This window comes from Tupaia chinensis, unplaced genomic scaffold (genome assembly GCF_000334495.1).
Source record: "Tupaia chinensis unplaced genomic scaffold, TupChi_1.0 Scaffold000037_17, whole genome shotgun sequence".
Lineage (NCBI taxonomy): Eukaryota > Metazoa > Chordata > Mammalia > Scandentia > Tupaiidae > Tupaia > Tupaia belangeri.
Window position 1 is genome coordinate 919200 of NW_006159475.1, and position 24545 is coordinate 943744.

General features: G+C 37.5%; 1 protein-coding gene across 5 annotated transcripts in view; it reads right to left on the minus strand.

Annotated features, from left to right (window-relative positions):
* The window catches only part of RCBTB2 (RCC1 and BTB domain containing protein 2), a 52115-nt gene that overhangs the window by 25145 nt on the left and 2425 nt on the right, over positions 1-24545 (minus strand). Inside the window, exons 2-9 of one of the 5 annotated variants that reach the window (XM_014587903.2) lie at positions 18678-18777; positions 15233-15320; positions 14818-14882; positions 5766-5921; positions 5385-5535; positions 1726-1892; positions 1027-1185; positions 782-889 (exon numbers count right to left, since the gene is read on the minus strand). In XM_014587903.2, the coding sequence (XP_014443389.1) occupies positions 782-889; positions 1027-1185; positions 1726-1892; positions 5385-5535; positions 5766-5921; positions 14818-14859 (783 nt within the window). In that variant the 5' untranslated portion in view covers positions 14860-14882; positions 15233-15320; positions 18678-18777. Of the gene's footprint in view, positions 1-781; positions 890-1026; positions 1186-1725; positions 1893-5384; positions 5536-5765; positions 5922-12151; positions 12265-14817; positions 14883-15222; positions 15321-18677; positions 18778-24545 lie in introns of those variants that run through there. The other 4 variants (XM_006140430.3, XM_014587904.2, XM_014587899.2 and 1 more) reach the window with 4 other exon arrangements.

The window sequence follows — 24545 nt, forward strand, 5'->3', positions numbered from 1 at the left end:
TTTTTTTTTTTGCTATAGGGTGCATGCGCTCGCCAGACAGACAGAGATACAGAGAGACAGAAAGCGAGAAATCACCCCCCAGGGGGATGGCCACACCACAATCCCTTCTCCTCCATTCTCCTCTTGGGATCTTGGGTGCGCACGCACATGCGCCCGGCGTGAGTTTTAAGCCACTGGGTCCGGGACGGGGAGTCCAGCGACATAGCCATTACGCTAACTGCTGGTCCCCATATATAGCACTTTTTCATATCATTAAAAATTCTTTGCAAACACTATTTCCACCATATAGATTTAGCATAATTTATCTAAGTATTCATTTATTGTTTGATTAAATTGTTACACAAACTGTTTTTTATAAAGTTACGGACTTTTTCCCTATGTTATACCTACTGTTTTTTTTTAATAAAGTTACCCATTTTTTTCCCTATAATTTCCTAACTAATTCAATAAGACTTTCTCTTTGGTTTCTTAGGGAATTTCCTAAGAATTACAGGTCAAGAAAGACTGTAGAAAGATTTTTAAGGACCTTGATATATACTGGCAAAATTCCTTGGAAAAGTCTATATTTCAAAAGATGTGTATGAGAGTGCCCTAGAAATAGAACTTTTCTGATGATCACCTACAACTTGAATCAGGAAAAAATATCATTAACCTTTACTCCAATGTAGACAGCTACGCAATTCACCTTTCATCTTGCTGAGAAAACTGTGTTTTTAATACGTTGGTATCTCTGCCACTAAAGACGTAAAAATACACACACATAAGCCACCAGTGGACATACCCGCTGGACACGAATGCCTTGCAGAGCTGATACTCTGCAGGGGGTTGGCTGGTTGCCACTACTGCCAAGTCCAAGCTGCCCATTTCCATTGTAACCCCAGACATAGACCTGAAGAAAAATGAGAAACTCAGTGCTCACAGAAGACAACAGCCCTCAAACTCTCTGTTAGGAGAAGCATGCCAAATTGGTATTCCATTGATATGGCAAACAGGTTTTTAAAACAAAATATGAAACAGTTCACTTACCTCCCCAGTGTCCACCACGGCCATTGAGCACATCTGCCCACATGCTATGTTCACAACTACTTTATTCTGTAAGCAGCCTGTGACTCTTCTAGGGATAGGCTGGTTAGCTGTTGATCCAGACCCTACTTGCCCAGAGTTATTATAGCCCCAGGCAAATACCTATTTGAAAGGAAAGATCGATAAATGAAACACATTAATGAAATATCTTGACTGGACACTAATAAATATACTTATCGGCATCCAACCTTTCCTCTCAAAGTGCTTTATATCTGTAAATTCTTATAAAACAGGTAGAGAACTTTTTATAAAATTCATTCTTACAATGAATTATTTCATGAAATTAGGTTTTTGGTGCTATCTACACAAATAATGATAATTGCTATCAAATATATAACACAAAAATATCTACATTGCTCTTGGCCATATTTTCCAGTACTCCTTGGATCTTCCCTTCTTCAAGTAACCTCTTCACTAAAGCAATATAGAAGCAATAATACATCCTTTTAAATCTTCAGTTGTAGAAGTCCTTATTGCACACGGGCAGACTTCATTATAAAAACACCATGATTATGAATTGCTACCAAGAACAGGTTGAATTTGAGGTGGTTATTTTAATCAATTATGATAATTCTAGAACTGTTATGGGACTTTACAGAATCTTATTAAGAAAAAAAAACAATTTATGCTGACTCTTCTCACCTCTCCATCAGATGTTAGCACCAAAGAATGGTAGGACCCACAGGCAACTTCAATGACTTGTTTATTTGACAAGTTAGTAGAGATATGACAGGGCACTAAACCATGATTAGTTGTGCCATTGCCCAGCTGGCTATAAGCATTATGACCCCAGGTAAAAACTTCTCCTTCTGAAAATAAAAAAAAAGATAGATAGCTTTTTAAATCTCTACTTCATTACATGAAAAATACATATTGTACAGCTTCTATAAATGAAAACTAAGAATTCAGATGCAACAAGTTAATCAACCACCCTATCCCACTAAACTCATTCTCAGATGATCCCTGACTTAGAATGGTTTGACTTATCAGTTTTCAACTTTACGATGGTAGGCAAATGATAAAGATTGAGACACCATACATCAAGTGTCCATACAACTGTTCTGTTTATCACTTTCAGTATAGTATTCAATAAATAACATAAGATATTCAGTACTTCATTATAAAATTGGCTCTGTATCACATGATTTTGCCCAACTGTAGGCAAATGTAAGTGTTCAGAGAACACTGAAGGTAGACTAGGCTAAGCTATGATGTTTGGTAGAGTAGGTGTACTAGATGCATTTTCAACTTACAATAGGCTCACTGGGATGGAAATCATAAGTAGAGGAGCATCTGTATCTGGGAAACATAAACTTTATTCTATCTCAAAGCTACAAAATGAAATTTAAATGCATGTAGTTACAACTGCTGAAAGATAGGTTTTTAATAAACAACAGAGAAATAGCTGCTCAGAGTAACAAAAAGAACTTTAGATAGAAAGTCAAAGGATAAACTCCTCTGAATCCAGAGTAACTCCAGTTAACTGAATCTAGTTAACTACTCTGAGTCTTAATTTTCTTATTACGATAATCAGGTTACTTTTTGCCTTTGTTATTTTACTATTTATTGTGTAGTACAATCAAGAAAGTTCATAAGGCGTACAAGGGGACATGAAAAGTTTGTGGAAATCTGAATCAAAGTATAATTTTATTTTGGTATAAAACATTTTTGAAATCTATGCATAGTTTTTTCATAATATACATTTTTCATGAACTTTTTGAAAGTGCAATTTTATAAATAATTATAAAGTACAAACTCAGGTCAAGAAATAGAACCTATGATCACCCCCAAGGCCCCTCATATATGCATCTTATATAAAAGAATTTAATCTTTCCTAGTTTTGAAATTTGAATACATGAAATAATACAGTTATGTACTCATTTGATCTGTATTTTCCACTATATTGTCTCTTTGCTTTATATTCCAAATTATTTCTTCTGACCTATCTTATAGTTTATTAATTTTCTCATTTGCTAAGTCCAAACTGCCATAGAACTTGTCCACAAATTTTCAGACTATTTATATTGTTCATTTGGGTCTTTTTTTAAACTCTTCTATAATTTCTGTAGATATCTTTAAGCTCTTTTTTAAAAAATTAATTCAAACAATAAATATAGCTGCCATAACTGGTATATGATAATCCTAATATCTGACAATATTTCGTTGTCAGTTTTTGTCCTCTGTTTATTCTGCTGGTTCTCGTTCATGGTGCCTTGTTTCCCTGTCTACCTGGTTGTACACCTGGTTGTTTTTGACTTGCACTGCTTTATTGTCAATGAAAAACTACTCATAGTGATTCCCCCAAGCCCACGATGAAGATGCTGTCCTCTGGAAAGGATTTGCATTAACTTATATCATGACCTTAAAGCGCTTCCAGTCTAGTAGCTCTAAAACATTCAAGGACTGAGATTTCTTGGATTATCCAGCCTAATGTGAATTAAACTACAAATCCATGATTACAAACTGTTAGGGAGAGATCTTATTTTTTTCTTTCCTTTTTCCTCTCTGCTTTGTTCAGAGTAAGAACTTCTATCTGTTCCCTAGGAAAATGGCTGATTCTTTCCCTGAGAGCTTAGCTTTTGTGGGAGGTCTTCTATTAGACTCAGATAGGTAGACCTTGTCTAATGACACCCCTCACATCCTGAGTACATCTAAACAACAGCTCAGCTTCAGTGGATAGGCAAAAGTAGTTTCAGGTCCTCCTCTAACCTTTTAGTTGACATTTTCTCTTAAATTTTGGTCTAATAATTGTTTTCTGCCTCATCCATGCTTTGGTGTCTATCTGGAAAAAAAATGAATATTTTACCTAGAATTGAATCCAACCTGTTCTTACTGAGAACTAAAAATCCCTAGAACTTATTTTTAATGTAAAATGAATACATAGAAGATTATCTATACAATTCAGTGTAAATAATACTAATAAAATGATGTGACCAGCAAATGGTACAATGGTTAAGTTGCTGGACTCCCACATAGCCGACCGAGGTTTGAGTCCTGCACCTAGTAGCTTTAACCTCATGCTGGGTGTGTGGGTTTGGGTGCCCAAAACCCCAAGAGGAAAATGGAGGAGAAGGGATTCTAGCTTGGTCATCCACCGTTGGGGTGATTTCTTGCTTTCTATCTCTCTATCTCTGTCTCTCTGGCAAGCAAGCACATGCGCCCTATAGCAAAAATCTCTCTCTAAAAAAAGACTAATAAAATGAATACTAAGCCTAAGGGAAACTTGAAGGTATGCTTTAATTGTAAAATCATCTTAGTCTGAATTCATGAAGTAGCCATGAAAATGTTTAACTCCCTATAATACCAATACCAACTAGAGCCCTCAGTCACTATTTAAAATGTAAAAACCACAGAATGCTAAGAATTAGACGAGGAAGTTGGAATCAAGGTTTGGTTTCTCAATTCATAAATCAGGAAATAAAGTTCAAAATGTAGACTTGGCGGAAGTCCACACACCAAGTTCAGTTTAGCATTCTATTGGGTCATCGGAAAAGTCATGTTGCATTTTTGCATGGAAAAACATAGAAAAATATGTTATGATTTTTCTTTTTAAAAAAATTATCTTATTTAACTTTATTTATTTATTTATTTGACTTGAGAGGGACAGAACAAGAGAGAGAGAAAATAAGCCACCAGGTCTAAGAATCGAATCGGAGTCAACCATGTGAGTTCAGCGCCCTTAACTACCATGCCACCTGCCAGCCCCATGTCATGACTTTTCTGATGACTCAATAATACAATAATTACACTTATAAAGTATATATAGAAGTTTACTGAGCTTATACCACTGTCATGCATACATATAAAATACCAATTATTGCTAGATTCCATCTGCTACATTATCTTTTTTTTTTTTTTGAGAGGTTTCTGTGATAGGGCGCTTGCGCTCGCCAGACAGACAGAGAGAGAGACAGAGAGACAGAAAGCGAGAAATCACCCCCCAGGGGGGATGGCCATGCCGCAATCCCTTCTCCTCCATTCTCCTCTCAGGATCTTGGACATGCATGCACACGCACCTGGCATGAGTTTTAAGCCACCGGGTCCGGGACGTGAACCGCGGTCGACTACGTGGGCGTCCAGCGACATAGCCATTACGCTAACTGCTGGTCCCCTGCTACATTATCTTAATCTGATCTTCAGATATATTCATTTTTTATGTTACCCAAAACATAATCAAGTTCACAGGACAGGTCCAGCAATTCCTGACCAATCAAAAAGTATGTTCTCAGTGGAAGGGCAGTCCTCATTGTGCTTCTCAACAAAATCAATGGCAAAAATTCCATACTGTGTTCTTGGGTTACCTGTCGTTGCCAGGACAACATGTGGACCACTCCCATAGCTGAGGCAGGCTATCTTTTTGCCACTTAAACAATCCAGTCTCCGAGGTTCAATGGTGCTCTGGACATCGCCTAACCCCAAACAGCCACAGCAGTTGGTGCCAAGCACAAAAATCTGTGGGAGAAATACTGTTAGTTCACACAGTTCTATTTCTGACAAACCTATAAATGACACTTGAATAGGCACAGTATTCCTAAAGCAAGCTGCTCCATTAAGGAATAAGGAAGAATTTACTTTCCATGATCTTTCTCAACCTTTCTTCTTTCATTTCCTCAACATTTAAAGCAATTTAGTAAATCCATTACTAAGAATATGGGTAGCAAGATTTTTGTCTTCAAAGTTACCTCATCATTTACTGTAGTATACAAAACTTCATTGCCAGCACTGCCAAAGACACAAGCCTGACGAATTAACTGCAGCTCTGCCTCAGAACAGAGGGAAAAAATTGGCCACTTCCCCACATCTAACATCTTCAGAGATGACAGAGTAGCCCGTACTGGCTGAAAAGGGAAAAAAAAAATTAGACCACTAATTTTTAAAAATGCATGTATGTCCTTTGCCCCTTTCACTTCTGCAAAAAAGGGTTAATACTGGTCTAAGGAGGAATGAGCTCTATCAATTTTTGAGACAGAGCTCAGGAATTGCAGAGCAGCAGTAATTGCCTTTAAAAGCTGTCCAGCTGCTTTGGTACTGCCCTAATGGTAACCCAGCACTAGAGGTCTGGCTGGAATCAGAGCTCACCCATTAATTTTCCTCAAGGACACAGGAATCATCTAAAGCTGAACTTGGGGGAGGGGACAGCTGAACGTTTAACAAGGACTTTAAATATGGTTAGGCATAAATATAGTTTCCTTTAGAAAACTAAAGGAGTTTTCAAAATGTTCATGGAAAATGTATATCATGAAAAAATTATACATGGATTTCAATTCTGTGTGTATACCAAAATAAACTCATACATTGATTTCATTTTTCCACTGACTTTTTGAGTTCCCCTTACAAAAGCAAGAAAAAGAAAGAAAACTGACATTTTACCTGCTGCCTAAGTCTTAACAGGGCAAATCCTTGAAAAAGAACAAAGCTGACGGTGACACCAGGGAAATGGTGCAAAAGTTTCCGTTCTTGAACAAGCTTTACTTTACCTTCAGTATGAGTGGCTGTTGGGTTTCCAAATCTCTCATCATTTGGGAATTGGTAGGAAGAGACATTCAAAAAGCACTTGCACTGGGACCAGCAGATGGGATAATGGTTATGTCTCTGGACTTCCACATGGCCAACTGCAGCTCGAGCGCCAGACCTGGTGGCTTGAAACTCACTTGAGTGTATACATGTGCATGCCCAAAATCATGAGAGGAGAATGGAGAAGGAATTGTAGCATGGCCATACCCCCTGGAGAGGGTGATTTCTGCCTCTGGCTCTGGCTCTCCAGCAAGTGCATGTGCCCTATAACAAAAATCTCTCCCCAAAACAGCATATGCGCTAATTTGTGAGGACCACTGTAGCAAAATACAGCAATCTAGGTGCCTTAAATAACAGCATTTCTGGATACTAAAATGCCAAAATCAAGCTGTCAGCTGGTTAGATTCCTTCTGAGAGTTGTGACGAAAAGATCTATTCCAAGTCTCTCTTCTTGGCTTGTAGACAGCTCTCTTCTCCCTCTGTCTGTTCATACTGTCTTCCCTGTGTGTATTTCTGTGCCCAAATTTCCCGTTCATCTAAGGACAGCAGTAATATTAGACTAGAGTCCACTAGACTTCATCTTAACTAAATAATCTACAATGACCCCATTTCCAAATAAGTCACATTCTGAGGTACTGGGTGTTAGGTCTTATCATATGTATTGGAGGATCACAATTAAACCTCAAAACAGTGAAATGTGTCCAAAATTCTAAAAGGAGGGAGAAATGGAAGAAAAGGGAGGCAGCGTGACCATGTCCAATGGGGGTGCTTTCTCACTTTCTCTTGCTCTCTCTAGCAAGTGCACATGCTCCTCCTGGCAAAATTTTTTTAAATAATTTTTTATTTATTAATTTTAATTATTATTTATACATTTAATTGCTATACATCATTTAGATTGTAAAGAGAATTTACCCAGTGTGACACACACCTCAGTCCAGCCAGTTGAGAACATATGCACGTCGTCATCGACAAATAATAACAGCATTGCCATCCCCCCTGGGGGGTGATTTCTCACCTTCTATCTCTCTGTCTCTCTCTGTCTTTCTGGCAAGCGCACGCACCCTACAGCGAAAACCTCTCCAAAACAAAACACAAACAATAATAAACCATATCCACGTCCCACAAATGCCTTACCTCTTCATTTCCCCCCACCCCAAATTTCCTTTCCTATGCTCTTCCCCTCCCCTACTCTTTCCACTTTGGCTCTAGTGTGCATAACAATTTTTAATGCTTGTATGTCCTCCAGTATTTCAGTTTCTGCAATAGAGAGCTGACAGTCAGCATATGTTAAGGGGAGACATACAATGGCTCTCTTTCATAGCCTGACTTGCTTCACTCAGCAACAGATCTTTCATATTGGTCCACTTTCTATCAAATTCCAGGGTCTTGTTTCTTATGGCTGAATAGTAGTCCATGGAGTATATGTGCCACACTTTTTAAATCTATTCATCTATTTGTGGACATTTGGGTTGGTTCCATGTCTTAGCAATCATGAATAAGTCTGCAATGAATATAGATGTGCAAGCGCTTTTCCAATAGAGCGTTCTCCTATCCTTTGGGTAGATACCTAGGAGTGGAATTGCTGGATCATATGGTAGTTCTATTCGAAGGTCTTTGAGGAACCTTCATATTGTTCTCCACAGTGGCTGGACCAATTTACAATCCCACTAACAATGTAGGAGTGTTCCCCTTTCACTGCATCCCCTCCCACACACTTATCATTTTTTTTTTTTAATCTTTACCATTCTGACTGGGGTTAATGGTATCTTATTGTGGTTTTGATTTGCATCTTACTTATGAGAGATGCTGAACATTTCTTCATATGCTTTTTGGCTATTCATATGTCTACCTTAGAGAGTTGTTTATTCAGCTAATTTTCCCATCTTTTAATTGGGTTAATCTTTTTTTTTTTTCTGGGTAAGCTGCTTGAGTTCCCTGTGTATTCTGGTTATCAGTCCCTTATCTGAGGCACAGTAAACAAAAATTCTCTCCCATTCCATGGGTTGTCAATTCACACTAGTGATGGTGTCCTTTGCTGTGCAGAAACTTCTTAATCTGATGTAATCCCACTTGTTTATTTTGGAGATTATAACCCGTGCTTTGGGGGGTCTCACTTAAGTCTTGGCCTACCCCAATGTCTCCCAGAGCTTCCCCAGTGTTTTCCACCAGTAGTTTTATTGTTGGCAAAAATTATAAAAAAGGAGAGAAAGTGTGTGTGTTTTATTTCAGTTGCTACATTGGAGGCATTTTTTTTACCTAAAGTTTTCCACTTTCAAAAACCGCTGACGATTATAACAAGATGCCAATATGCCTACAGAATGGTGTGTTTGGTCATTTCCCACAGTCATCAGCAAACTCTTGCTTGGTTTAAAGGAGCAAAACGTTTTAAGGCCTTGTTTTAACATCAGCTATTAAATCAGCTTTGCTAGGAATGAGTTCTAGTATGAAACTAAGTGGACTAGCAACTTATTTTCCACAGATAGGAAAGAATATTTGTGCCTTCCACTTTGGGATTTGGGTGAGGATGTCTGAAAGCACAAGTCAGCAAAGTTACTCTTCTGAAATCCACACTATTGACTTACAAGCTTCCCCATCCTCATTGCTATTAATTTTGCTGATTATAATATTCCAGATAGTCCCAAATCCTGGCACTTTTGTTCTCTACTCACAGCTCCAATAGTGTTCATTTCTATTACACCTAAGCCACACCATCAGATACTATTCTATGACCAAGTTCTCAAATTTTGAGATTTTCTTCTGATCACGGCCAACAATACTAAAGTTGTACCTAAAGTGCAATGAATGAACTAAAACATCTTTATTTCTTAAGGATAGTGTTTACTATAAAGAAAGGTGCGGCCAGCAGGTGGCATGGAGGTTGAAGCAGCAAGGCTGAGGGCACTGTTTGAGTCCTGAACTTGATGGCTTGTAAATCACACTGGGGGAGGGGAGAGAGAGAGAGAGAGCACATGTGCACATATGTGTGCCCAAAATTACAAGAGGAGAATGGTGAAGAAGAGATTGCAGTGAGGCCATCTTCTCTGGGAGATTTCTCACTTTTCTTCTCTCTCTGCCTCTCTCTAGTGAACACACACACCTTATAGCAAAACTTAAAAAAAGAAAAAAAAGAAAAAAAAAGAAAGAAAGGTACAACGAATTCATATCTGATGTACAAAGCCATCATAGCTAATAACCGCCATGGCAGACTCTTCCCAGGCCCTCCTCTTCATAGGAGCTCCTATGGACCACAAAGGTTGTGAACTTGTGGATATTCTGTCCCAACCTGGCACTGTAGGAAGCTCTGGGAAACATGCAAAGACCAATGGCATTAGAAGTGATGGGACTGCACCAAGCTCTCCTGTTCTCATAACCTATGCTCTAGCTACCAATTATGTGTATTTCAAAGAACACAAAGACTGTATATGATGACATTATATTATTTAGGAATCCATGAGTCTTCATAAATTTTTTTTTCCTTTCTGTGAGACAGTTCCATTATCGAAAAGTCTGGCAATTTGCCCAAGTCCACAATAGGGCTAAGGACAGAATCTCATTATGGAATTTCCAGTCTCTCCTTCTACTTTAAATTTCCCAGCTCCTTATATCATGAAGGAATCTTATGAGGTCTACTTCTAATTTTTGCTTCCTATTTAAGTCTGTAAATTTCTAAAAGCACAAAGTTGAAAGTGGCATCAAATATATAATGGACATGTATTGATGTTGTAGTTAATGGAGTTTTTATGTTATTTCTTCTTTTTTTGGAGAGGATTTTTTTTTTTTTTTTGCTATAGGGCGCATGCACTCTCCAGAAAGACAGAGAGAGACAGAGAGACAGAAAGTGAGAAATCACACCCCAGAGGGGATGGCCACGCCGCAATCCCTTCTCCTCCATTCTCCTCTCGGGATCTTGGGCACACACGCACATGCACCCGGCATGAGTTTAAGCCACCAGGTCTGGTACTAGAACCACGGTTGACTACATGGGAGTCCAGTGACATAGTCATTACACTAACTGCTGGTCCCAATATTATTTCTAATCTTCAACACAATGGGGCATAAATATTGTTATCCTTATGTTACCTGTGAGGAAACTAAGGCACAGAGAAAATAAGTAATCTTACAGAATTAGTAGCTTCTAAGTGAGCTAGCCCAGATTAAAGCCCAGATTTATTTTCACAGTCCATCTGATCGCTGAGTAAAACGTTCACATATAATGTTATACTACTGGTAGACCTAGCATTTGCGTGCATTTGAAGGGCTTTGGCTGTTCTTATCGAGTCCTTAACAAATACAGCAAAAATACCCACTGTTAGGTCATCTTTCACCAACAGGGCAGGTAGCAGGATACAATGATTAATTGCTATCTCATTTTTTCCTTTCAAGCATATTTTTGGATTTCAAACTGCCTTGTTACAAACTCAAGTGGTTTCTTGGATGTCTAGAATCAGATTGTAAATTATAGCCAGCTCCTAAACACTTGTCTATCAATCATTACTTTTAATTCTCTTCCTGGCCTATCTGTACAAAAATTTACAGTACTCAGCACATGACTCTACTGATCACTAGCCAGGCAATGAAAGAAAGTTATCGTATGTCTCCACTTCATATATACCGACTATCTGCACTCTATGGTAGAGGTTGAAATACTGGAGGGCATAAAAAGCAGTGAAAAAATGATGGACACTGAAGATGGTGTGGAACAGGGGATGGGGGTAGGGAGAAAGGAGGAGTATAGAGAAGGATAGCATGAGAACAAATAGAGAGGCATGACATTTGTGGGACACAGAAATGGCTTATTACCTATTGATAACATGTATAGTATTCTCAACTGGACTGGTCTGAGAAGTATTTCATATTAGGTAAATTCTCTTTACAAGCCAAATGATGTATAGTGATTTAATGTTTAAAAAAAATAATAATCTGAAAAAAATGAAAAGCTATTTGATGATAATGATGTAGAGAGTAATGTCCTTGTCTTGACTGATACACATGGAAATTGTGCTGGAAAAAGAAATGCTATATACTGTAAAGATATATGTGATTAAAAGTAATATTAAAAATAATAATAATAAAAGAAAGCTGGCTGCTAGAGGGCATTGAAACCATTATTATTATTATTTTTTTTTTTTTTTTGCTATAGGGCACATGTGTTTGCTGGAGAGAGACAGAGAGGGAGAAAAAGAAAGTGAAAAATCACCTCCCGGGGGGATGGTTATGCAACAGTCCCTTATTCTCCGTTCTCTTCATAGGATTTTGGGCACACAAACACATGTGTCTGATGTGATTTTCAAGTTGCCAGGTCCAGGACTTGAACTGTGTAGCCGGCCATGTGGGATGCAGCTGCCTTTACCTCCAGGCTATCTGCTGGCTCTTGCAAGTCATTTTTGAAGTCTGTAGGGGAACTACTGTATACAGTACTAATGACTTAATTTATAAAAGATGTATGCAGTATTTACATTTTTTTTGTAAATTAATATCTGTTTCAAAGAATTATAGAACCTCTGCTGGACATCTTTGTCCAGTACAGTCATGAGACAATGTATGAAGGACTCACATTTACAACACCCCATAGATGCCTTTTCATACTGCAAACACTCTGCATGACAGAAGCCACTCTACAGAAGGCATCCCACAGACTCTGTGCCCAACCTTCAAGTAAATCACTAGCTGAAAAAGAGCCAAGCATGAATAGGAAAACCTGTTTGGAGGGAAAAAAGCACTGTTTTGGGATGGCAAAATTCATCATTAAATCATGTCCCTAGACTTGATCCTACTTTGGCTCAAGTAACCCTTCTTACTGCATATTGACACTATCTTAGGCAATAATCAATTCTCGGATGGCTTTTACTACATTGCTCATCTCCAGTCTACTGTCCCCACCTTTATCTGCCATCTGTTTGAAAGATGCAAAGTAGTAAAAATTTAATTTTAGCTTAAGGAAATGCAACTGCCATAAAATTAGAAACCAAAATGGACCATATTATTCCTTTGACTGTGTGCTACCTGTATAACTGTGCTTCTCCATCAACCTGAAGATCCAGGTGGATTACCAGACTTCACTTAATTATAAGCAACTATGAAGTTAACACAATCCATTTAACATAAAGCATATGTAAATAGAATCAAAATTACATGTTAGGCATGGCTAAAAATACTAACACCTTACCTTCTGTAAGTTTCCTACCATTATAACATTTTGTATATAATAACTTCATTGTTGATTCTATAAGTCCTTTGTTTTACTTTATAGTATCTGTTCCCAAGAAAAAAATGGAATTTTTTTCTATTAATGTTTTATAAGACTCTCAAATCTATATATTACTTCTGAGCATTTTCCCCCTTTATTTGTGATAAGCATATGCACATAGCAAAGAAAAAGAGCACAAAGTACCCTTCACAGAGCCTGGTCATACCACAATCTTCTTTCTCCGGCCTTGCAGCCCATTGGATCTTGGGCGCTCACACATGCCTGGTGTGTTTCAGACTGATCAGGCTAGGGATTTGAACCAGGGTGTCCATGTGGGATCTGGCTGAATTGAGCAGTGCGTGATCACTGTGCCACGAAGCTGGTCTTACACATTCTTTCGTATGCTACTGTTGGACTTTCCTACAAGGGCTCATAAATGAATGCTTCAAGTCAGTATTTTTTTTTTTTTTTGAGAGATTTTCACTGTAGGGCGTGTGCGCTCGCCAGACAGACAGAGAGAGACATAGAGACAGAAAGCGAGAAATCACCCCCCAGGGGGGATGGTCACGCTGCAATCCCTTCTCCTCCATTCTCCTCTCAGGATCTTGGGCACACACGTACACGCGCCCGGCGTGAGTTTTAAGCTACCGGGTCTGGGACACGAACCGCGGTCGACTACGTGGGAATCCAGCGACATAGCCATTACGCTAACTGCTGGTTCCCTATTTTTATTTTTTTATTGAGCTGTATTTTATTTATTTTAATTATTTAACTTTAACTTTTATTATTTTATTTTATAACTAAAATAAATTTTAATAAACTAAATTTATTTATTAAAATAAATTTTAACTCAATTTAATAAAATTTATTTTAATTTGGCCAAAGAGGGACAGAGAGAGAGAGAGAAAGCAAGCCACCATGTCCAGCTTGCAGTGTGACTTGAACCGTGGTCAGCCAACTGAGAGTCCAGCATTCTTAGCCACCATGCCACCTACTGGCCCCTCAAGTTAGCACATGTTAATGCTATGGTTTAGTTTCAGAATTTTTGCCTTGTTTGTACACTATGCTAGCTTTGTATAATTATTTACAACTTTTATTGAAGTTTTTTTATTTTATTAAAAAAGAGTGGAAAACAAACATTAATAGATACAGTTTAGCTTATTACTATTAATAACTAAATAGTAATAAGCTGATATTTTATAAAATTAATAAAATACCAGAAGATGGAAACAACATGCCTGATGAAAGATGTAAAACTTTAGTCACCAACTGGACATTCACTAGACTAAAAACTGGGTGACAGAAATATTCAGATGTCATGGAAAAGAATATATATATGTTAAAGAATATCTATGATGAACTGAGAACACAGCATTTAAGATTGGGTATTTAAAAATTTTTTATTCCCCATGAATGAAATCAACATTATTTGGTTCAGAGCCTTCTGTAGGATAACATTAACATTATCTTTTTTTTTTGGAAAGGTTTTTGCTATAGGGCGTGTGTGCTTACCAGAAAGACAGAGAGAGACAGAGAGACAGAAAACGAGAAATCACCCCTCGGGGGGGGGGGATTGCCACGCCACAATCCCTTCTCCTCCATTCTCCTCTTGGGATCTTGGGCACGCATGCATAAGTGCTCGGCGTGAGTTTAAGCCAATAGGTCTAAGACTCAAACCGCGGTCGACTACATGGAAGTTCAGCGACATAGCCATTATGTTAACTGCTGGCCCCACAGCATTATCTATTAAAGCAGAGCATGGCCTACATTCCTCATCCAGCTCAAATGTCACCTTCACAGTCTTTGGGAGCCCTTTCTTCACCCCTCAGGTAATGTCAGTTACCTGAAGACCCTTTCAGCATCCCAAATACCCACAATAAATATCTGTTGGCATCTCTGTCAGTGTACTGTGAGCCCCTCAGAGATAGATACTATCTCAACCATCTTCCTATTGTGTGATCAACAGATGTTCAGGGAAGTATATTTCTTGCAACAGTATACACATGTTCCAAGGGCATGATTTTTTTTCTAACCTTGCCACTTTCTCCATAGATAAGAGGAAGTTCTTCTTCCATATGGATTCAGTCCTGTGCAGTTCCTGAGGAAAAAGTATGTGGTAAAATCAGGATCCCATATGTTGGATAAAACTAAACAGGTCAAAATTACTTTACTTCTAATTAACAGAGAAAATAAGTTACGCTTAAATATGGTGAAGGAAGATAAGAGAAGTAAGCTTATCCTAGGAGTTAACATTCATGAAACCCAGAGAGTATTTTAACTATTCTGTAACTACCAGATGGCCTCTTATGAGAATCCTGCTGAGATCCATAAAAGTAATCCCAGGATAAATGTACATCATTAAATGTATAAGGAAACAAGTAGAAAGTTTTTCATTTCAGAGATGACTTCCTACAGAGAAGAAAAAGTAAATTTTAGACCTTGGTGAACCTTTTTCAGGAATTGGAAAATCCCAAAACACTGTGAAGAGCAGACTTATCACTTTTCAACTCCACAGAAGACTATGTGATTTGTGATGCTGGGGGAAGAAAAAAGGAGAAATAAATGAAAAGAATGAAAGAATAAATAAATGTGGCTTTTGTAAAGAAAAATATAAAACAACAACTATCAGGTATCCAGCAACAGCACCAAATAGTCTTGCCTTAAATGTCTCCACAATGACTACTTTCTACCACATAAAAGTTACAGCAGAAACAACCCTATCAGAAGATATGCAATATGTCTGGACTATGGTTCAATAATCACACAGTTAATTATTTTATCACTAAAAATAAGTCTAAACAAAATAATATTTTCTCTACTTTGAAAGGAATTTAATAAAACCTTATGTAATAATGTTGATTCTTCTAATTTATTAGGTCAATTCTTATTTATTTAAATGCAATTCATGTCAAATACTAACAGAATATTTTATCTGATATTTTCTACAGTAGGGGTAAAACCTTATAATTGATAGATGAAAACAGTCAAAATAAGGTCAAGTATTAACAGTGTTCCTTATCAATCTGTCCTTTAATACTAATGAGCATGTTAATGCCCTTGAGGATATTAGTAAATTTTTTCCCTCAGCTATAAAAAGGTCTCTGGGGAATAGTTACTAACTCAAAACTAAAGCAATTAATAGCAAGTCATTATTTCTAATGTTTGACAAGTCAGAAAATATGATTGTTTTTGTTTGTTCGTTTTGGTTTTGTTTTTTTTTTTAGAGGTTTTCGCTATAGGGCGCTTGCGCTCGCCAGACAGACAGAGAGAGACATAGAGACAGAAAGTGAGAAATCACCCCCCAGAGGGGATGGCCACGCTGCAATCCCTTCTCCTCCATTCTCCTCTCGGGATCTTGGGCACGAACGCACACGCGCCCGGCGTGAGTTTTAAGCCACCGGGTCCGGGACGCAAACCGCGGTCGACTAGGTGGGAGTCCAGCGACATAGCCATTATGCCAACTGCTGGTTCCTTTGGGGGGTTTTTTTGAGAGTTTTCTGCTATAAGGAACGTGAGCTTGCTAGAAAGACAGAGAGACAGAACGAGAAATCACTCCCCAGGGGGGATGGACACGCCGCAATCCCTTCTCCTCCATTCTCCTCTCGGGATCTTGGGCACGAACGCACACGCGCCCGGCGTGAGTTTTAAGCCACCGGGTCCGGGACGCAAACCGCGGTCGACTAGGTGGGAGTCCAGCGACATAGCCATTATGCCATCTGCTGGTCCCCATATGATTGCTTTTTAAAGAATCACTTAGTAGTTTCTATTTATAAATCTATAAAATTATATCTGATTGACAATATGGAAAGATACATTATCATATTTAATTAATGTACTACATATTAGTTATGCTTAATGTCATATTAACAGATCTGTTAAAATACTAATTGCCTCTAAGACTCAGTTATACTGCGGTTCCTGATCTCCCAAATGGCCTGGGCCCCCTCCTACTCTGTATTTTTTTCTTTTTTTAATCTCATTAATGGCACTTTTCATATCTTGCTCATGTGACTGCTATTCCCATATGACTTTATCATCTCTATTAATTTGCAAACTCTTCAAGAGAGAGGAGCACCATGATTGACTCATTACTGTGACCACCATGGCTATGGCTCAGAGAAGAGCATAACATATTCATTGGAAGCATGCTTGGAATACAGCTTTGTGTACATTGGAGCCTGCCTGTATTAAGGATCCCACTTTGTGCCTCATTCTATCGAGAAACACCTCTTCACTGTCTGCACCAAGTTGAATGGAATAAAAAAAGAGAGGGAGGAGAAGAAAGGAGAAGAAGAAAGAGTAGAGAAGGAGGCTTCAAAGGCAAAAAGAATTAAAATAAAATAAGGAAGAGAAGGAAAAGGATAAAAGTAAAGATGTTTGTGGCTGTCCCTCACTGTACTGAAGGCCGTCTTTGTTTTTAGAAGAAAAGAACTCTTACTAATATGCTAAGATCATGGAACCATTATCCTGGGGTTTTAAGTAGAAATTGAGTAACTCTACTTAGTGTTTTTGATCAATTTCTGGAATAATAAACTCCTTAAAATTAGAATGATGGGAAAAACAGGTCATTCTGTTTATTCACAGAAATGCTAGTCAGTAAGATTCAACTAACACTAAATATAATATTAACATAATTTCATGTTTGCTGATCTGAAAGTCCTTCAAGATTTAAAAATGACTCGGGGCCAGCTGGTGGCATGGTGGTTAAGGGTGCTGGACTCCCTCACAGCACATGGTTTGAGTCCCAGATCTGGCAGCTAGCTTTCTCACTTTCTCTCTCTCCACCTCTCTCTCTCTCTCTCTCTCTCTCATTTTAGTCAAATTAGAAGAATAAATAAATAAAGTTAAAATAGTTCTAAAAAATTTAAATGACTCAAGATTAATTACTGTTGGACAATACTATGAAAAAAAATTGAATTATGTTGACCTGTAGAAAATGTCTGGCTTTTTTTTTTTTTTAATGTGATTCCACTGTGATGCCACATACCAGAGAAAACTATTGTGTCCTCAAGAAAGTCATGATGCACGTTTGCATAGAGAAATGTAGAAAAATACGTCATGACTTTCTTGACAACCAAATAGTTTTCCTAAATTTATACTATTTGAGGAATATAGTTTGTGAAATGTATTTGGAGATTATAGTTATTTTAGTTAGAAAAAGAGGTGTTCCACTATATGTAGGTGTTACCTACATAATTAGTATCAATATCATAGAAGTATGCTAATATGTACTTTTTTTTTTTTGAAGAGTTTTTTGCTATAGGGCGTGTGCGCACACCAGAAAGACAGAAAGAGATAGAGACAGAGAGCAAGAAATCACCCCTCAGGGGGCACGGCCACACCGCAAGCCCTTCCCCTCCGTTCTCCTCTCGGGATCTTGGGCATGCACACACATGTGCCTGGTATGAGTTTAAGCCACCAGGTCCAGGAAACAAACTGTGGTCAACTACATGGGAGTACAGCGACATAGCCATTACTCCAGCTGCTGGTTCCACTAATACATAGTTTTAAACTCTACAATATACATATAAAAAACCACATCCATGATGTGATAAAAATGTATTTTAAATAACAAAGCACCGATAATAACAGTTAAAATAGTCACCATGTCCTAGGCACTAAGAGCCTTACAATGACCTCATTTAATCTTTATAATATCCAATAAAACAGATATAATCATTGACTCTATGCTGTGCACATGTTTCAGTACCTTAACCAACAATCACCAGTCAATCAGAATTATAGCCAGTATTTGAACCCAGGACTGACCAAAGCCTTTGCTCTTAAATCCTCTACTATATTGCAAGAATAGTTTAAGTTTTCCCTGTGTAGATTCCAGACAGTTTTACTTTACACTGACTGTTGGGAACATTCCTTCCAAGAACATTCATACCTGATTGTTTTAAATTTTTGGAGCCCAGTGTTCAGTCCATCTTTAATCCTGTTTCTTCTAGATCCTTGTAAAGCTGTCTTCTAAAGCAAAGTTAATGTGACTGGAAATATAAATACATAAATGAATTATATTAGAGAAAAACAAAAAACACAAAGAATATATTCTCCTGCAAATTTACAATCCATTACTTAACAAAAACACTGTTTAAAAATTCTAACAGTTTTATTATTAAAAAGATAGCAATAGAGGTGTTCTCCTATAATATTGGGGTTGTCAGAAAAGTCCTGATGTAGTTTTCCTATGCACAAATTCGTCATGACTTTACAGACAACCTAACAGTTAAAATTGTAAAACATAACTTTAGGATAGTATATGTGTTCAAAAAATGGTTTCAGTAATTTGGACACTGAACCATATGATAAAGCACATACTAAAAAAAGTTTAATCTACAATATTTTGATATAGAAAGTGAGAGAAGGCCAGTCAGTGGCTTGGTGGTTAAGGCAGCTGGATCCCCTGTGGCCCAGAGCCCTGTTTGAGTCCCACACCCAGTGCTTTGAAAAACAGGTTGGGCATATATGCATGCATGCCCAAAATCCTGAGAAGAGAATGGAGGAGAAGAGACTGTGGCATGGCTATCTGCCTCTGGGGGTAGGGGATGGAAGTGCTTTCTCATTTTCCCTCTCTCTTCAGCAAGTGCACTCACCCTATAGCAAAAAAAAAAAAAAAAAAAGAAAATGACTGAGAAACCACATGAAATGTGTGTGAAGGGGAGGAACGGTTCAAGCTTTTAGAGGAAAGTATAAAAAATAAATTTTTATGCCCTCAGGGTAGGGAAGGATTTCTTAAATGAGACATAAAATTATAAAACACAAAGAAAAGACTGGTAAATTTGAACAAAGGGAAACATGACACAAAATGGAAGAAGATATTTGCAACAGAAACACATGATAGCTGGCAAAGGATTGAATGTTTGAATGTTTATATATTTATATATGTGTGTGTGTGTGTGTGCGTATACATATACATGTATATTTATAAAACAAAACCTCACAAAATACAGGAGATGCTCCTTCTACTGAGATGTTCTGTGATATCCCCTTTTCTATTTTTTCTTTTTTATGCTATTCTACCTTATTCTATTTAATCTTATTCTATTTCAACTCAAAAGGAAATGCTGGTCTCAGTCCACTAAGTGATTTCAGGACCATTATTAAGTTTTTGTCCTGTGGTTTGGAAAATACTGGCCTTGATGAAATCTAAATCATATACATAATAGTTTACAATAGCAAAAAAACAAGAAATGACAAAAAGAATTGATCAACGGGATCCATCAACAGAACTGATAAAATGTGGTATACATATAACTTGCAATTAAAATAAATTCTCTAGAATCAATACAGATAGTCTCCAAAACAATGCTGACCAAAAATCACTAAATCACAAAACGATACATAAGATAAACTATTTGATAAAGTTTTTAAAACATGTGTTAAAGATACCAACATACGTATGTGTGGCTGGATTTAATGGGAATTTTTTCATAGAAAAGTTTTGACTGAAGTAATGCCAAAGATAATGTAATTCTATCAATAAGTTGATATGCTATGACTTTTTCAGTTGGCAAGATGGTTTTCAAGATTGTGCATTTAGGGAACCAGCAGTTAGCATAATGGCTATGTCGCTGGATTCCCACGTAGTTGACTGTGGTTCGCGTCCCAGACCGGGTGGCTTAGAACTCAGGCTGGCCGCACGTGCGTGCGTGCCCAAGATCCCGAGAGGAGAATGGAGGAGAATGGAGGAGAAGGGATTGCGGCGTGACCATCCCCCCCTGGGGGGGTGATTTCTTGCTTTCTGTCTCTATGTCTCTCTCTATCTGGCGAGTGCATGCGCCCTATAGCAAAAACCTCTAAAAAAAAAAAAAGATTTTAAATTTAAATTGATCTCCTCAGTATGGAGGAAAATATCTTTTATATTGATTACCCAAAGTAAAAGAAAACAAAATATTAGAATCAGAATACCACCATTCTAATTTTATTTACCATAGACACCGTAATAACATCTAATTAACTACCATTTATTTTGCCATTATTAAATACAATTTGATAATAACAACTAGTAAACTATCATTTATTTTGGCATTATTAAATACAATTTTATCAATACCATAGGAAGATAACTAAAAAATATAGACAAAGAGTAATATTTTAGATGTCACAGGAAAAAAATCCAAAATGAAAAATAAAGGTTTAATGTCAGTGCATTAGAATGACAAAGAGTTTTCTACTCCTGGTCTAGGTCTGCTTTCAAACTTTCCCCCTTTTCTGCACAGTAGGTTCCACCCAGAACCTTCCTGTGTGGTTTCTAGCATTGCGTGGCAGTGCCCTACCCCCATACCACCCCCAACTGGGCCTCTTACATCCTTATTAACTACAGACTTGAAGATTGGCAGAGAAGAAGACAGTCTTTTGATAATGCAATAAATCCATTCCTAATCCTCACATAGAACAAGTCAAATAATTTGTTTCCTTGTACAAAACATATAATAGCAGTGTGTACATATTACTGTTGGCAAATTAATCAATATTATTCAGTGAGTCTGCTACACAATATGTCATTATTTGGTAATACCTTCGACCTAAATAATGGATTAAGCTGATTATAAGACACACATTCATTTCCCTAACTCATTCAACAAATGGTGATTAATGCCTGCAGTAGGCACTGAATGGAAAGCAAATACATGAAAGAGAAAACAAAATAATGTGGGACAAAAGAATATGTAGCTCCTCAGTGCTGGTGTTCATATTACCTCAACCCAGTGGTGAATCTTAAGGGCTGATATTTTTGCAGTTAGCCAGAAGCTTCTAAATGCTGATAATTATTTTTCAGAAAAGTGATCCCAAAAGAAAAAGTGGAAAAAAAAACCCAGGAATTTCTGCAAAAAAAAAAAATTCCAGTGTACATATTTTTCAATCCAATTTCATAAGATGAAGTCAACTGTAAAACTATACTTGATAAACATATTAAAATTTTTTTTCTTGCAATATAAAACTCCACACTTTAACAAATTCTCCCATCTGGACAACACATGTGAAGATGTTTTCATAATCAAAGCAGCAAGTAACTGAATAAAAGAAATGCCTTTTAGGACACCAGTTCACAGTTTACAGCGTCAGTGTGTTAATGAGCTCCTAACCAGGTAAACATCAATGGGATAATGATAATTCTTAAGTATTTGCTTAATTGAGTCATTAGATGGAATCTTTAATAGCTTTTATTTTTTTTCTTAATTTGCAATAGGATGCATGCTCTCTGGAGAGAGACAGAAAAAGAGAGAGAAAGTGAGAAAGCTCTCCCCAGGGGGCATGACCACACAACAATCCATCTCCTCCATGCTCCTTTGGGATTTGGGGCACACACGATGCCCATGTTTTTCAATCTGACAGGTCCAGGACTTGAACTGTACATCTGGCCATGCAGGATCCAGCCTCCTTAGCTGCCTTAGCCACTATTCCACCTAGCTGGCCAGCCCCTCTTTTAATAGCTTACTTTAGTATTATAAGCAATAAAGAATATAAATATATAAATATAGTAAAACCTAATCCCAATTGTCACTTTAAAAATGTATTAGCTGCAATTTAGCTGTAGTTGAATGAGATGTTAGAAATCAAACAATAGTAAGATACTTACACGACTTTTTTTTTTTTTTTTGAGAGGTTTTTGCTATAGGGCGTGTGTGCTCACCAGAAAGACAGTGAGAGACAGAGAGAGAGAAAGCAAGAAATCACACCCCAGGGGGCGGTGGCCACGCCACAATCCCTTCTCTTCCATTCTCCACTTGGGACCTTGGGGATGCATGCACATGCTCCCTGTGTAATTTTAAGCCACTGGGTCCTGGACTCGAACCTCAGTCAACTACATGGAGTCCGATTAAAACTAGAGTACAACCTCAAATAAAATGGTATTGCCTAATACTTCAGAAAAAAAAATAAGTGAACTGACTTATAGAACCCAGAAACACAGTTGCTACTTTAATTGTTAAAAAAAAAAAAAAAAAAAAAAGGTTTCTAAATTACACCAAATGTGATAACATAGATCTTTAGGTGAAAGCAAAGTTGTACAGTTATGTACTGCAAACTGACAATGTAGTCAACAATAGACCACATAGAGTACAGTGGTCCAATAAGATGACAATAAACTATCATATAGCCTAGATATGTGTAGGACAATACACACCATCTAGGTTTGGATAAGTATATTCTCTGATGTTCATCACAACAATGAAATTCCCTAATGATCCATTTCTTAGAACATATCCCTATTGTTCAACTGCATATGACCATATCTAACTTGAAGAGATTACTGAACTCCTCAGTGTTGGTCTATTCAGTCGCACATAGCACATAGTTGATCATTTCTAGTATGGAAAACGATCAACATAAGCTATACAAATATTTTTAAGTTGTTAAGAGTTGGTACTTGAGACTCGTTTGTAAATCCACTTGAAATTATAGATCTAATTCATTTTTTTTTTAAATCCTAACATCCCTGTTAAAAATAGAATCCTAACCCCTAAAAGTCTTTACCGACAACATAAATATTCCTGCAACACGGTAGGTCCTCTTAATCTTGGCTCATTTTCACCTGGGATTCACTTTGCTCTGTACTATATACATTCAGCCTAACAGAACATACCATGTGATGGGTTTATGATTAACTCTCAACCTATTCTCCACTTGTTAGATCGAAACATCGTTCATAGGGAGACAGAAATAATCGGTATTAGCTCGAGTTAGAGTAGCAAGACTGAAAGACATAAACGCCACACGCTTCATTGTTGAATTAACCTGAAAAAACTATTACGGCTTAAGTTTCCTGGAGACACTGACATTGTTAGGATGGGATCACCACATGAACTAGACACGTGTTCCTTCCGAATAATGAAAGCTAGAGGGCATGAAGAATATATCCCTTACAGGTAGGCAAGCTATCTGCTCCTTTAAAGTAGATATTCCCTGTGGACCTTTATTTTCAGCCTTGAACAGGATAATTCTCTCTGATAATTCTGTTCCAGGTCTCAAATTTTCCTTTCCTGGACAATTCTGATATACAGTAATTTAATGTCGAGTAAACTTCACAGCAGCAATACCTTAGGGGCATTTTAATTTCACTTTAGCAAACTGATAAAACTGAAATTGAATATGACAATTTCCTAAGGGCATAAGTACATGCTATGGGTTCCCTACATTTACGGTTCTAGGTTAATAGTGTTTTGCTGTTTGAACATATAGTATTTGAAAGCTATTTAAGTAAAGGATCCTGAGGGGAAGCAAAATCCTTCCTCTGCATCAGCCTTTCTTCTCTAAGCCTCCTTTAATCATGGACTGAAATCTGGTTAAGTTTGTCTGGTTCATTCAGAAATCTCTCAGAGATCATCTAATACTTTATAGCATCCAGAAGATAAAGTGAAAAACAAAACAAAACAAAACACAGAAATTTCTGCCAGGTAACATCACGCCAGGTGACTTAAGCATGTCTCCTATGCAATTTCAAATAAAGAATAGTAGTGATCATTCTTAGAAAAGACTTTTTTAGTCACCCACAGTCAGAGGGACATTAGAAGCAATTGCAAAGTGCTGTGATGAAATCTCAGTTTTTCTAGTCTCCTTCAAGAAAGAATCTGGTCTCCATTTGATGTGCTGAGTTAGACTATAAAATCCTAAGGTTTTAAACTCTATTTGGAAAAACTTTTTTTTTTAACCTTACATACTGTAGAGGATAGTGACATTTGTCACAGTGGTCATGCTGTGTGCCCCATGGAAAACATGCATGGGACTTCACAAGGTTCATGGGAAACTGCAGTGA